The 15,051-nt window shown below is 50.8% G+C and overlaps 1 protein-coding gene across 1 annotated transcript in view; it reads left to right on the top strand.

Annotated features, from left to right (window-relative positions):
• Positions 1 to 15,051, top strand: part of GMDS (GDP-mannose 4,6-dehydratase) — a 481,487-nt gene that overhangs the window by 412,560 nt on the left and 53,876 nt on the right. The window contains exon 9 of the mRNA XM_082663621.1: positions 1,881 to 1,977. Coding sequence (XP_082519747.1) covers positions 1,881 to 1,977 — 97 coding nt within the window. The remainder of the gene's footprint in view (positions 1 to 1,880; positions 1,978 to 15,051) is intronic.

Here is a 15,051-nt window from a genome sequence, read left to right as displayed (position 1 = left end):
CAGATTACGTGCCGAGCCGCAGCTGGAAGAAACAGCAAAACGTGCTCTGGACCCTCTGGCTCCGTGCAGATGCCATCAGGAAGGCGTGTGCAGAGCTTGTTTCTCTTCCTGAGTGTGAAACGTGAACAGAAATAAAACTGAAACGCACTCCTGAGAAACAAATATCCTTTCATTTACTGTTGATGAAAGCGTCACCCGAGAGAGGTTCCGCTAAAACAACTTTAGAATTAGGTAATTTTTTTAAATCATGACTTTACCAAATATTCTCCCTTACTGTGGATATTGGCCAAGGTTTGGTCTTCATCGATCAGAGACGACAGGGCTCACCAGCCCCTCAGCTTTTCCCATTTTACAGCAGTTTTAGTCGGCATACTCTAAAGCATCCACCTACCATATCCAGGTGAATGTTCCAGAAACTTAGCTCTGGTCCTGCCAAATAAGTCTAGGCAAGGGAAAGAAATTAAACCAAATAAGTGAATCACCAAACACCCTTTTTTGAGTCATTAATATAAGAGTCATGGAAAATGCCAGCCGTACATTTTTTTTATTGTTCAACATATTGAGCTATAATTCTCTCTGTGTTGTGGAATGTTTTTCATATTTGCCTTTAGTACGGTGGCAAATCCAGCATACTCATGAACTGATTATTCCTCCCACGATGAAATATTACCCTTATGCTATCAAAAAGTAAATTGAGGATAGAACATTTGAGGGGGTGATCAGAGAGAAAGCTTGTGAGGCCAGTTGAAGTCTCTGATACCCAATCTATGTCCAAAATACAACCACAGTCAACATTTAATGGCCATCTTCAATGGCACCTGTAATTCACACAGTCAAGTAACCAACTTAATGCTCTATTCTTTCCTTTGATCTCCACTGTGACAGAATTGTCCTGTCACAGGATTCATCACCAGCTGATAAAGCAAACTAGGTCTGAGGATAAGCATTGAAGTCAGACATTACTCGGTAACTTCTTTTCTTTCTTTGCCGAAAAGTTCCATTTGTAGAAACAAGTCAAATAATATAGTATTTTTTGTTCTTTGGATATTAGTTCGTAGAAGAAATCCAGAGGTCAGCTTTAGCCAGTGGCTTCATTTCTGTAAAAGTGAGAACATAAAATGGAACTCCGGCAAGAAGCTGGTCTTGAAACTTGTGAACTTGCCCTCAGCTTATGAGAAGAGGGGGCTGCTATTGGGATCCTGAACAGTTGTCGACTGTGGGTGTTTAAGGAAGAACACTTGTCCAAATAGCATCGTAGCTGAATCAGAGAAAGAAGAGATGCTGAAAGACCGTCGCTTAGCAGGGAATCAACCGATTCATTACGCACTTTTTGGAGGTTTAATCATCTGGGCTTTATCAATGGGGCCAACTGCTGCCTGGGTACAGCAGGGGCACTTATATGGGATACGGGGATGAAATGAATGGCTAATTAGGGTATGAAACTTATTCTAAAATGGAATGCATTCAATTTACAATAAATACTCCTAAAACTACAGAAATAAAAAAAATAAGGAAAGGAGAGACAGGAGAGATTAATTCATAATAATTGACTTTATCAAGAATAGTCTAAAGAGGTACAGAATCCTTGAAATCCTGAAAGTTGCCCAGTTCCTCGTTGTGGCTAATCTGTTCATTTCTGGCGTCTCACTTCTGAACATACCATGATCTTCCTTAAAGAGGAAGGAAAAGGCCTGCCCTTTTGGCATAGATCTGGAAAGGCTTTAGAACCGCTGTTGCCCTCATGACACGGTTAAGCACCTGCCTGTGTTTCCTGAGTGGATGGGCTTCTGGCTCCTACAGGGAGAAGCCACGCTGCCCGGCAGCCTGGTCTGATGCTCCCAAGCAGGTTGGGACTGATCAACTCTTTTTCTCCTTTCCAGGTGGGAAGGAGAGAATGAAAATGAAGTGGGCAGGTGCAAAGAGACCGGCAAAGTTCACGTGACCGTGGATCTCAAGTACTACCGACCAACTGAAGTGGTAAGTGTCTCGGCCCTGGCGGCAGGGCCACACCCAGCCACTGGCTGGGAAAATATTAACTGGTTGCTGCAGCCAGGCTTCCCAGCTCTGCCCTGGGCTCTCTGTCGTCCCTCAGTGCGCGTTCCCCAAACCAGAGCCCAGGGAATTGCATTTGGGGTGTTATTCTCGCCACAAAATGCATTGCTGTGTCAAGGAAAACAGGGTAACACACACACCCAGGGAAAGAGCTGGTTTCAGAAATGGAGGCTCAGATCAAAGGTGGATCCCATCAAGGTAGTGGCCTGATGGATGGCTGAGCCCCGGTACCTGCAGGACGTCTGCCTTCCAAGGCCCCCCATGGCCCTCAGGGTCTGGAGATCCCGGCGCACACGCTCATGTACACACACACGCATGCACTCACACACACCCACGTAAACACACTCATGTGCACTCACACATACTCACATACACTCACATGCACACTCTCACATGTACTCATACACACACACACACGTACTCACACACACTCGCACGCACTCACACATGCACACACGTGCACTCACCTGCACACGCACAGACCTGAGTGGTGGTAAGCCCTGCACACTTTTTAAGCCTCAGCTCAAGTGCTGTCCTGGCTGTGAATCCTTTTCTGGCCGATATCCTACCACCACTGAACTCACTACTTTCTCCTTTGTATCTGTTGATACATTATATGCTATACGTAACTATATTATAACACCTATTATAATTTACTATACTCATTTGTTTACGTGTTTTTCTCCAAAGAGTTCCTCCAAAGTCTTTGAGGAGAAGGACTTTTTTTTACTATCTTAGATGAAAAACTCAGTGCTTAATGACTATTGGTGGATGGGTGGATAAACGCATAAATTTCTGAATACAGAAGTTCCTGAATAGATTCAAACTTGTATTGAATGACTGAACACACGTTGTCTGTTCATTTTATGGGTGAAAGAATCCCCCTCGTTTACATAAGCGTTTCTCTAACCCTCACCCCGTAATCTGCCATCTGTCTTTCAATTCTATTGATGGCTCTTTCTCCACCTGACGTTTACTTTAGTATTTTTTTTTTTGCTTTAGTATTTTTAAAAACATGACTAGCCACTAATTACTAATGTTTCATACCCTCCCAATCTGTAATAATACTTTATCAAATACTAAATTTTAAAATACAAAAAAATAAAAAGAAGTTCCTGTATTAAGAAATGACCTACAGGTTGTTTGAGCATAACATGCTCCTTTCCTAGATTTATAAGAACTTCTAGCTTGGTGTTGTCACTTAAATGTGGACCACGTTCACTGTGGTGACAAAACTCAATGTTTTAAAGGTACCTAAAGGTGGTAGAAAGCAGCAGCTTCAGAGAGAAATGTTCAGACCTGGTGGTTCCCGAACGAAATGTATATTAACCGTGAAAGTAGAGTCCTGGAGCCTGTTTTACCTGTGTTTGAACCAAATTCCTATCTGTTCTACAACTTTCCGAGATCAGGAAAGCCACGGTGAAGAAAGATCGAAAGTGAACCTGTCACCGGCAATCACCCTTCAAACTGTCTTGTTTCAAACAAAAGAAAACACTTCATTTCATGCACTCTTACACACAGGAGCGAATAAAAAGGAAAGGAAATCAGCAGTGCTTGGCGACTGGGGCTGTGCAGTCGCATTGTCCTGGCCCGGGCGGGGCCGGTCTTTGACACACAGTGAACAATGGTGCCCGTGCTGATGGGGCTGGGTGTGGCCAGCAGAGGATGTGCTGGTCCCAGGGAGGGGACACCAGCGCGCTCCTGCTGACACAGCAAGGAGACCCGGCTGTGGAGCCTCCCACCGGGCCCAGAGATGGGCCACGGGCTCTCGTTTTTCTGGGACATAAACAGACAGCTTTCTTTCCGTGCTCGCGAATGAAAACTGTCATCTCAGAGTGTAAAACGGACGGAGCCAACCCTCAACCCCTGTAACAACTTCACCGTGGCCCTTCTCGTTTCCAAAGCTAGGAAGTCGTTAAGAACAGCTTGTCTGTCAACCTGACTTGGGCACCGTGTGGGGTTGATAAGGACCCTTGGGCTCACAAGACGGTTCTTGAAGTCCCTGTGGACCCTCTTTCCTGCCGAGGCTCCACATCCGTCCTTTTGTTCTGGCCAGTGTCCCTGTCGTACCTGTTCTGCAACTCTGTTTGCACAAAAGGCGTTTGAACGTGAGGGTGCCCTCCTATTTCCTAGGCTCTCCTCTCACCCCTCTAGCTCTCCCCACCACCCGGATCCCCTTTACTGCCTCTGGTCTTGGATTTTGTCCACTGCACTCAGCACAGGCTCTGTCGGGCAAGGCTTCTTGTGCGGTGAGGCTAAACTTTTCACCTCATTCTTCAGACCAGCAGTTTTCCCAGAACTTGGATCGGCTCGACAGCCGTACGTGGAGTTGCCTCGGGGGTGACAGTGTTCCTCCAGGTGAAAGGGGGTGAGAACTGGAGCCCGCCTGCGAGCTTGCGCTTGGGTCTGTGCCGTAAACAACACACCCAGGGCGTCGCTGGCGCGAGGCCTGAGAGGCACTCGATGTGGGGAGACGTGTAATTCTCCCTGTCCCGCTGTGTCCTTCCCTTTTCTGAGGCCAAGTCCATCTTCCAGGTACCACAGCCTCCCTCTCATCCTTCCTCGCTTTCTAGAAAAGCTTGTTCTCCTGATCGGCTTTCATCCTGTGTCTTCAGCACCTAGGACACCCCGGAGACGAACGCATAAACTAGATCTTCTCAGAGTCCAGTGGGGCCAGAATGATCGAAAGAAAACAATGCCGTAAAGAAAATAGGGGGGAAGAAGCAGGTCATAGAACACTGGTATCCTAAAGCAAGACTAAAGGGAGATAAAGATTTACATTGTTTTCTGAGTGAGATTCAGACCAAGCAAGGCAGGCTGTTTGTGCAGCACAGGCCAGCACTGACCCCAAAGAGGCCGCCAGTGATTCTGTACGGAGCAGACCTCCCAGCTGAAAACCTCTCCCTCGTTGATTTTGTCACCACAAAATCTTTGGTCCTGCTTCTGCTCCAGAGTGGAAAGTCCTGAAGGGTTTTGTTCTGAGCTTAGGACTCTGGTGTCCAGTTGAGCTGAGCGGAGTCCTGTTCTCTGGTTCCCGCTCTGGACTCCTCTGGGCTTCCCTGGCATGTTGAGGAGTTTTACTGCCGTGGGAAGCTTCTGCCATGGGAAGCTTCTGCCGTGGGAAGCTTCTGCCGTGGGAAGCTTCTGCCGTGGGAAGCTTCTGCCGTGGGAAGCTTCTGCTGTGGGAAGCTACGGCCGTGGGGAGCTTCTGCCGTGGGGAGCTTCTGCCGTGGGGAGCTTCTGCCGTGGGGAGCTTCTGCCGTGGAAGCTTCTGCCGTGGGAGCTTCTGCCGTGGGAGCTTCTGCCGTGGAAGCTTCTGCCGTGGGAGCTTCTGCCGTGGAAGCTTCTGCCGTGGGAGCTTCTGCCGTGGAAGCTACGGCCGTGGGAGCTTCATCCTGGAAACTGGACTTCACATTTCCCATCGCCCTTGAATCCCAGCACTGGTGATGGCAACACGGACACTTGGGTCCTGTCCCTCTGTCCCCTCTGGCGTTTCCTCTGCCTGTACGCGTACGCAGAGCTGCGGCATTGTGCGTTTGTGTACGGGGAAGAAGCGGGGTTGGGCTTAAGGCCAGACGGCCTGAGTTACCAGATGTGTGAACTCAGGCGTGTTACTTCTCAGTGCCTCTGTTCGGCTGCCTTTAAAGATGGGATTCATAGTCAAACTTCTTTCAAAGACTTGCTGGAGAATTCAGAGAGTCACTTACACAAGTGCTCATTAGAGCCGTGTCCGGCACATGGTAAAATACCAGTATTAATGCTGTTATTGTTAGTTATTCATTCGTTCAACAAACGTTCACCAAACCCTGTGTTAGATCCTAAGAATTCAGCATGGACGAGACAGACCCATCGGCCCTCGTGGAGAGTGTAGAGAGGAATAGGTCAGTTACTGGAGTCGAGTGCCTTTTGAAAAGTAGGACGTCACTGGTGAAGTGTACGTATTAACCACTAAAAAGTCAATAACATGGTATAATCAGGGCTTCTAGCAAACGCTAATAGGTACTCTGATTTTTTAAATTCTTGTTTTATCTTGATTTTTATCCTTTCTGACCCTCTTTCTGAAGATTCAATAGCTATTCAGTGGTATGGAATTGTCATGTAAATAGGAGAAAATTAACATTGACCTATTACTTAATTTAAAATAGTAACGAAGATGTCTTCTTTTTGTTTGAGAATTTTTAACTTGGAAGACTCACAAAGGTTGTATTGGGAAGTACTCATCCTAATGTGCCGAATTTTAATGACACCAAATGTTCAGTTCACTTAAAAAAAAAAAAAGCTAAGAGTTTTTTCTTTTCAGTGAAACAAACAAAAAAATTGCCTTTTTTCTGCAGAGCATTTTAGGAAATGGGATGGGAAACACATTAACAGACCGAAGTTGAAATCATCTATTTTCCACGAAAAATGTCTTGATTTAAACTCTACTGGGTGATGGAGCTGAGTTTTTCCTTGCTGTATTATTTGTCTCTGACGTTCGCTTTTCTTGCCATTGTATTTCTGATGTCCTCAGCTGTGATTGGTCTTTGCTCTCTTTGCTTAGATACTTAATGTTTATTCGCATTCTTTATAGATACTAGAAAAAATTCCTGAGTTAAAATCTAGAGCTGGGAAAGCAGTAACTTCAAAGAAGGCCAACAAGCTAGTTAAAGCAACACCTGCCTTCAGTAAAAACATGTGGCCTGTTTCTAATCAAATTACCATATGCTCATTGAGTTGTCCCCTCTGCAAACTTCTCCTAATATTTTTCTGTAAATGATGTTAAGTTAAATGGCCCGTAATTGCTTGTTCTATCTCATAGCCCTGTTTAGAATAATGCTGGGTAACACTTTCCAGACCTCAGGAATCTGATCTGTCAGCAGAGGACTTGTATAAATACCAGTTAGAGCTTCGCCCAGCGCCATCCCTGGACACTGGGGGTCTTGAAACGGTCCCTTCTTCCCCCTAGCTGTTCTCAGCCCCTCGCACACGTCCCTGCCCTTAGCAGGAAACGGGACCCTCCCTTGCCCGCGACCTGTCTCCTCCGGCTCTGCCAGAAGCACCCATCTCTCCCGTCCACATCCCTCCAGTGCTCTAATCCCACCCCTACGCCCCTGCTTTCCTTTGTTCCTCGTCTGGATGGTGGGGGCCAGGCAGAGAGGGGGCAGACACAGCAGTGAAGGGCGAGCCCCTCTCTCTGCTCCAGGACCTGGAAGAGGAGAGGCCAGGCTCCTTATTCTGTAAGCGTCAACGTGCAGGCCCAGCGTTCTCTGCTTTTATAACTGCCCGAGCGCAACGGCGTGGAATGCTGTCACAATGCTTCCTCTTTTGTAGTTATTCTCTGAACTTCTTACTGCTTGTATTTTACAAATAGTTTATATCTCTGCGTCACTGTTCATGTGTTGTAAGCCTCCCTCTTCGGTTCCTCATACTAATCTTTCTATCCCTCCTTAATCACTCTGGCCTTTCCTGCCCTTTTCCTTCCTTGAACTTAACCGAGAGAACTGTAGTTTCAGTCTCTCCAGTTGAGTCTCAGCTATTCCACAGTGTAGCCTCCGTGCTTCACAGGACGCCGCGCAGAGCCCCCAGGGTGGGTGACATTCCTCCTAAAGCCTGGGCTCTTCCCTCGGCTCCTGTCCCCTCAAGAGCGTTTAGGTCTAATGAAATAACAATTGTGTCCCGACCATGATGCCCCCGACTTCCTCCTGTTTTTCCTTGAAGGTTTATGATTAGATCCAGGTTAGAATGATGCTATTAAAGACTTAAATACCTCGGTGAATATACGTAACTATATACCTTCCCTTATATTAAAAAAAATTTTTTTTAATTCTTTTTGTTTGCATCCCAAAATCTCCCTGGTAGCCTTAATGCAGATGCTTTCATTCCTTGTACCAATCGGGAATTCCTGTAAAATCTGTACCTTTGTTCCCAAAAAGCTGAGCAGGCCATGACTACCCTCATTTGTAATCACAGCAATGACCTCTTGACCTCCACAACGTAAGTCCCAGCGTCTTGGAAACGTGCTGTAGCCCCTGCGGCTGCTTTCTTGAGGAAGGGCAGTCTGTCCCCAGCTCAGCGGCTACCTGCAGGGCTCTGGTCGCTCGCAGGAGCCACTCCCTCTTCACTCTCATCTCCGGCCACTGGCGTCTGTACTCCAGAATTTCAGGAATCCCTGTTTGCTGTTTGTTGGTTTCTTAAATCAGCAGTGCTGTTTCCGTTCTATCCAGCCGTCGTTATCTCCTGAAATAACTGTGATTCAGAAACCTTTTCATGGAGATTCCGCAGATAACACTATCTGTGTGTCCTTCTTCCACTTGTTCTGCTCTGTGCGTCCGACAAGGCTCATAATTCCGTAGCAAGTCTGAGTGTTTTTCCTATAGCACAGCGTTCACGTGTGGACACTAGCTCTTCTGGGTCCCCCAGAGCTCCGTCCTGTCTGTCTGCACCGGCCTTTCTCTTCCCTCGAGGCCTCCTCTGGCTTCGCTTCCACACCCCTGGCTCAGGGCAGACCGGTCTCTTCACTCACCGTCACACCTGCTGGCACAGTTGAGCGCTCGCTTGACTGCCGTGGTCGGAGCCTCCGAGCTGCTCCCCGCAGCTGATGGCCTTGCTCCCTAACTCGGCAGCTCTGCTTGGCCTCCTGCGCAATCACACCTGATGTGCTCGGCCTGCTGGCGAACACCCAGCTCCACTCAGCCGCTGTTCAGAGCAGGCGCTGTACTTCATAGCCAGACCTGGTCCGTGCGTCTTGTAATGCAGTCCTAAAGCAAGAAACGGGCCAGTGCCCAGGCACTGGAAGATTCTGCAGCTTTAGGGTTTGTTACAGGAACCCTTTAGTGCATTCACCACATACGTCTAAAACACAATTCTTACCTACCTTCAGCTTCTCAGAAGGCATATCAGCACATAGAGAGTATCCCTGTAGGGTTGAGGCCTTAGAGGTTTAATTCAGAAGGAATGTTTATTGAATTCCGACTGTGGAAGTGAGTCCTCGTAGCAGGTGGGGGAGGGAAGGCCCTCAGCCGGCAGCGAGTCTCCCCCAGGTGAGGGGACAGCTCGGCAGCCGCAGGCTGGGCCGAGGCAGGAGCAGTGGGGCGCTCACTGGACCCGGTGGTGGCGGCCAGAAGAACAGTGACGGGCGCCAGGACGCTGCAGAGATGGAGAGCACAGGGTCAGGGGCCAGATCGGATGGTGACGCACAGGTGGCGGGACCCGGGGACAGGACTCCCTTCGCGGGGCAGGGGCCTCAGGGCCTCGGGGCGCTGGTGGCCTGGTGTGGAGGAAGCGGTTGGGTTTGGGGCTACGTGTACGTGAGGTGAGTTGAGGCCCTGAGAGGGGCGTTTGGGGCGGGGCGTCTGGAGCAGGAACTGGTCCCCGGCCAGGCAGGTTTGGGTGCAGGAAGTCAGTCTCAGAAACTCGGGCTGAGAACACTGGTTAAGAATTCATATATTAAGCATTTGTGTCCAAGAGCCTCGGGGCCGGACTAAAGTGTTCCCCACCTTCCATCGTGAGCCCCTGCCTTCGAGGCTCCTCAGAGGTTTCAAGGGCTGATGCCAGAGAGTTGACATGAACTGGAAGGTGATTCCTACCTCCGTTGAGGCAAACTGCATTTCAGGGATAAGCAGAGCCTAATTCCAAACTGATGTGCCCCGGAAGGCGGGGTGCGAAGCGTTTGGTTCGTAAGAATGGAGGCTCGTCTGCGTATAAGCGGCTTTTATTGCTGTCATCATTGTAATTGTCGCCGTCAGCAGCATCGTACAGGCCTGTGACGTCATTGGTTTTCAGAAGACGTCTGACAGCCTCCTTCGAGCTCTTCAGGTCCTGATGTTTTCGTGGTTTTCAGTATGTCTTTGGTTTTGGCCCCGACAGCTTCGGGCAGAAAAGGTCGTTTGCTCTTAGCGCGGCCGGCTCTGCTTGATCCTACACGGTGGAGCGGACAGTCCTGGTGAAGGCGAGGAGGTGGGCTTCCCCTCAGGTCCTGCGGACGTCTGTTCCCAGAGGCTGTCCCAGGCCCCGGGGTCCAGCACGTTCCGGGGCGACCCCGGAACTTCGGTACCGCCGACGGGCCGGAGACCAGCCGCCCTCGGCACCTCCCTGCCCCCTCACCGTCCTCCCCCCGCAGGAATCTTCCCGCGAAAACCCGTCTCTGCGCTTGCTTCTCAGAGGCAGCTGGGCATCACTTTTACAGCCGAAAATCTGTGTTGGTTTCCCATTGCTGCTGCAACGAACGATCACAGAGTGGCTGAAAACTGCACAAAGGCGTCATCTTACGGTTGCAGAGGTTGGAAGCTGAACTGCGTTTCACGGCGCTGACAGAGCTGTGCTCCTCGTGCAGAGGGCTCTGCTGGAAGAAAATACTGGATTAACCACTTTGACCCGTTGCTGGACCAGTGTCTCTTGCTGTGTGGAAAACACATTATTATCACCTTGAGGAGGAGCAAGAGTTGGAAGATTCTAGTTAACTGTCAGCTTAAAGCTTCAGACACGCCCTCGAAAGACACCGTGAACGTGCGCCTGGGCCGCCGCAGACAAGGTCCAGCCGCACATACGTCTGAGGCAGCACCAGGCGAGGGCACGACAACAGTAGGATCTGAGGGAGATTTGTGGCTTAAAAAGAGACCCAGAGAGCGTTCCGGGTTGGGGGTGAAGCAGTGGCACCGCGGAGACGCGGTGCAGGGACCACATGGTCTCCCGGGGAGACGCCGGCCCCATGGGGATGCTGGCGCCAGGGCCCCTCCCAGGCTCCCCCGCGGTGCGTCCTCCGCTGCCTGGGCAGCGCTCGGCCCTCCTCCCCTCTCTTCTCACCCTCTTCTTCTTCCTGCATTTTGACCTCTTTTCCTTCCTTCCTGCTCTTGCTGTTGTGAGTCTCACAACCAACCAGGAGTCATCCTTAAGCCCTACAGAGTCCCTCTGCCTCTGAGATCACCCACCTGTCCTTTGGCAGGTGCCTTCTGACCACTGACTGGTCACACTCTGAGGCGTCCCCCTAACCAGTTCCGTCAAGTTAGTTAAACAAGGTTCTTGGTGGAGCCTGACTCCTAAACAGCTCGCAGCTGTTGTGATTCACGGGCCATGTCGGGAACGGGGGGGACCCTTGTCTCCTAAGACGGGGACTTGTTCATCTCATAAACATGGGTCCTTAGCAGTCGTTCCAGGAAGACCCATCTAAATCCGCTTTTGTGCATTTTTTTTACATATTCTGCAACTTTATAATGAAGTGTCCCCCTGTTTCTCAGGGATTTTTGTTGAGAATGAAGTTAATCTATGCAGAGTGATATTAGAAAGGCATGGTACCTTTAAATTCAGGTTGTTTCTATTATTTTTGGAAAATAGGTCAGCAGAGGAAACGAGGCACCTGTGACCCTCTAAAGCCACAGCTGAACTTGGGGGAATACGTCGAGGCTTCTCTGAGGCCCGTCAAGAGGCTGAAGAGAAGTGTTCGATTTAGTTTAGCCGTGGACGCTTAGGCTTGCAGTGTCTCCCTCTTTGCACGGCTATTTTGGTGAAAACTTCAGCCAAGTGTATTGAAGTGGGCTTTGGATAAGCTGTCCAACACAGGTATCCCAAATACAGTTTTTATTACTCTTACATTTCCCAGATGAACAGGACTGACCTGACTGAGGGTGGCTCTCTTGCTAAAAATGTTAACTTACAGTGACAGTGTGAAGAAATCAGAATTCTAACGGCTTGTGGATCAGATCAATAGGAAAAACAAAAGAGGGAGAGTGTGGGTCAGAACAGTTGTGATTTTCCTATGAGGTCCTTGTGCCGAGTGCCGCCCGCTGAGGTGAGAGAGGAGCCGTTTTCACAGTCTGGCTCATCCGTGGACGTGGCGTGCGGGTCCGTGGACCTGGGGCCCGTGGACGTGGTGTGCATGCCCGTGGATGTGGGGCCTGTTCTGGGGCCCGTAGATGTGGCGTGCGTGCCCATGGATGTGGTCCGTCCTCGGGTTGGTGAATATGACATACTCTTTCCGTGCACCAGCCCCTCCCAGCTGCCCTACAGGTCGGGTGGCTGCTGCTCCCTTGGCATCATCTCTTCCCCCGGCTGCTCAGGGCGGCCAAGCAGCCAGGGGTGGGGACAGAAACAAGCAGCCCTGGGGTGGGCAGCGAGAACCTGGCCCGGTCACTGCGTGGTGCTGGGCGACCACACCCCAGCCCCGAGGGAGTGAGGACAGCTCAGCACCCACTGGGGCGAAACCAGGACGGCTTGTCCCATCAGGACAGCGGTGGCCAAGGCCACGGGGCTAGCTCTTGGTTTCTTTAACATATTTACCAAAAGGCCAGCACTTCCCTCCTGACATCGTGTTTGTCTGGTTAAACATGAAACAAAGCCTTTGCCTGTCCAGTGACAGCGTCCGCCGAGGTCACATTTCTTCCCGTCCAGCTGCCTCACATCCGAGTCTGGGTCCTACATAGTCTGTGTTCACAGCTGCATCGCTCTGGGGCAGACGCAGACCCCACGGCCGTGGCTTTCGGCTTTCTTCAGCAGGGACAGCTTTGCACACCTGCTTAGGTTGACGTCAGTCTTCCCGACTCAGGTGCCCCGCTCCTCGCCTGCCCTCCCGGACCCTGGCTAAGTAACGTTTAGGTTGTTCTGTCCCCACCCTCTGCTGAAACCCAAAGCGCACCACCCACGGCCCACAGACATGCTCTCCTTTCCTTGTCTGCACTTGCCATGACGTTGCTCTGTGTTTCTAAGTAATTCAGCCTCTTTTCTGTCTTCCTTCCTCATCTTTATACTTTTTCCAGGCAGCTGGACTTTATTTCTGACACCCTTATGCTTTATGGCCTGTATCCCAGGCTCAAAAGTGTGTATTTATTTTAAACGTGAGTCAACGATATTATTTCTCCTGCATCTTCTGTCTGTGTGACATTTTGTGCCCTGACCATCACGTAGACAGTAGGTCAGGGTGTGGTTTTCGCAGGTATTGTTCATGTAAACCACTGGCAGTGGTTTTAGTTTATTCATCAAAAGGAAACAGCGAGGGGGAACACTGGGGTCAGGTACGTAGGCGTGAAGATAGAAGGTGGCGTTCGAAAGTGGCGCCTTTGGCTTCATCTTCATGTTCCCCTGACTCAGCATCCGTTTCCCCGTCTTCTGAATGAAAGGTGACTGTGCTAAACTACACAAAAGTACTGGGAAGGGAAATTAGCGTGTGTGAAGCAGCTTGAGATCTCACGATCAAAGATACCATATTAGTGTAAAGTGCTGCAATGTTTATCAAAGGAAGCTCCTCAGACCGGACTCTGGATTCACCTGCCTGCGTTAGTCAGTCAGCAACCCCTGCGTCCGCCGGGAGCCCCGAGCCTCTCCCCTCTTGGAGGTGCCTGTCTCGGTCCTAGAGTCCGTTTCTGGGTGTCGGTCACGGCCCTGGAAGTTAAAGCAGAGGACACATGTCAGGTGTCCGCCGGCACTCAGGTGGGGGAGGGACAGGCGCAGGTTTGCAGGGCACCTGCTGTGGGTGACGGATGCCTGCCGGCTGCCACATCCCATCACCCTGGACACTCACGATGGCGTTTGTGAAGCCCTGTTAGCAACCCCTCCACCCAGCTGGTCCTGTGCAGCCGGCACACTGCACAGAGTCCCGCTGAAGAACTTTCCAACTTCCCCAAGGCACCTAAGGGGTGGAGACCGGGGTGCGTTGGTGCCAAAGTCTCGGGTGAAGACAGACCCAATGCACAGAGATAAGCGAGGTGGACTGAATTTGTGAAAATTGCGAGGAATGCCCCCAAGCGTGCAGGCTGTGTGTGGGGCGGGTTCAGTGCAAGCAGTGGCCGAGTGGTTTTCTCCACTTACTCCCCAGCGATGCGCTCCTTTCGGGATAAAGGTCAGCGCCGTCGTGGGTGTGCGAGTGTCCTTAGAGAAGTGGCCGGAGACCGCGTAACAGTGAGGTCTGTGCTCAGGCAAGAGTGGCAGGCGTGCGCGCTGGGGGCCGCCTGGCCTGCAGGGCTCAGGCCGGGTGCCCTGTAGTCTCCAGAAGGCTGCTCAGAAGTTAACTGTCTGCGAGGGCTCATCTCAGCAGCTGCGCGTGGTCTGGGGGCTCTGGACCTGCGGGGACGGGGCAGCCGCGTGCCTGGTCTGCACTCGGAGGCTGTGTCCTTCATGCCCACTTTTGGTTTCAGCCTCGTGGAGAAGCACATGGAAGCTGATTCTCCCCAGGGGAAAAATGCTCGAATCCATCATTTTTTTAATGTAATTTTAGGGAAGCATCGATCCTTTCCAGTCTTCATGCTGAGAAGGTCAAACTGAACGGCCCCGTCTGCCCTTCCCTCTCTGCTCCCAAGTTTTCGCCTGGCTCCGGTATTCTTTATAGGGTTTTATTTTCCAGACGCCCATTTTGAGTGATTAGACCTTTGTACAAACTGATGATGTGTAGCCGGCCCCTCACGCATCTGTAGCTAAGCCCCCCACAAATTCAGGGGGCGCTTTGGAAAAGCGAGACGGCTTTCCCTACCCCACAGGCCACGGAGAGCTCTCACCCCCCAGGGAGGAGATTCGTAGGACCCACACGCTGAACTCGGCAACTTCAAAAGATCATTTACCAGTTAAAGTTAAATTGACAGTGGAAGTTTGAAAGTCAAGGTTCTGTGCCCAGATGGCCTTGGCCTTCCGACCCATCTTCAGAAGCTGTGGTCAACGTGGGCCGTGTCTGTGCCGTCGTGCGTTCTGGATGCTTTGTGGTGGATGCTCAGTTCTCTGGTGGCTGAAGGTCTGTGGGACCACGACCCGTGGATTCCATGCAGGGTGCAGAGCACGTGGCCATGGAGCGTCTGATGGCTGAGCGAGGGAACCCCACAGATAGACGCAGAGGAGGAGCTCAGGCGTCAGCTCACCGCTTCAGGGATTGGAAGGGAACCCCATAGATAGATGCAGAGGAGGAATTCAAGCGTCAGCTCGCCGCCTCAGGGATTGGATCCATCAGTTTGATGGACTGCCTCTCCCAGGTTGGTGATGTGTCTGCTGTGGTCTCAGCCGTGATGTGGACCGGCTTGTCAGGCCTGTGCACGCAGATGTCTCCCT

Source organism: Grampus griseus (genome assembly GCF_964374135.1).
Source record: "Grampus griseus genome assembly, chromosome: 10".
Classification (NCBI taxonomy): domain Eukaryota; kingdom Metazoa; phylum Chordata; class Mammalia; order Artiodactyla; family Delphinidae; genus Grampus; species Grampus griseus.
This window is presented reverse-complemented; position numbering and strand designations above follow the sequence as displayed.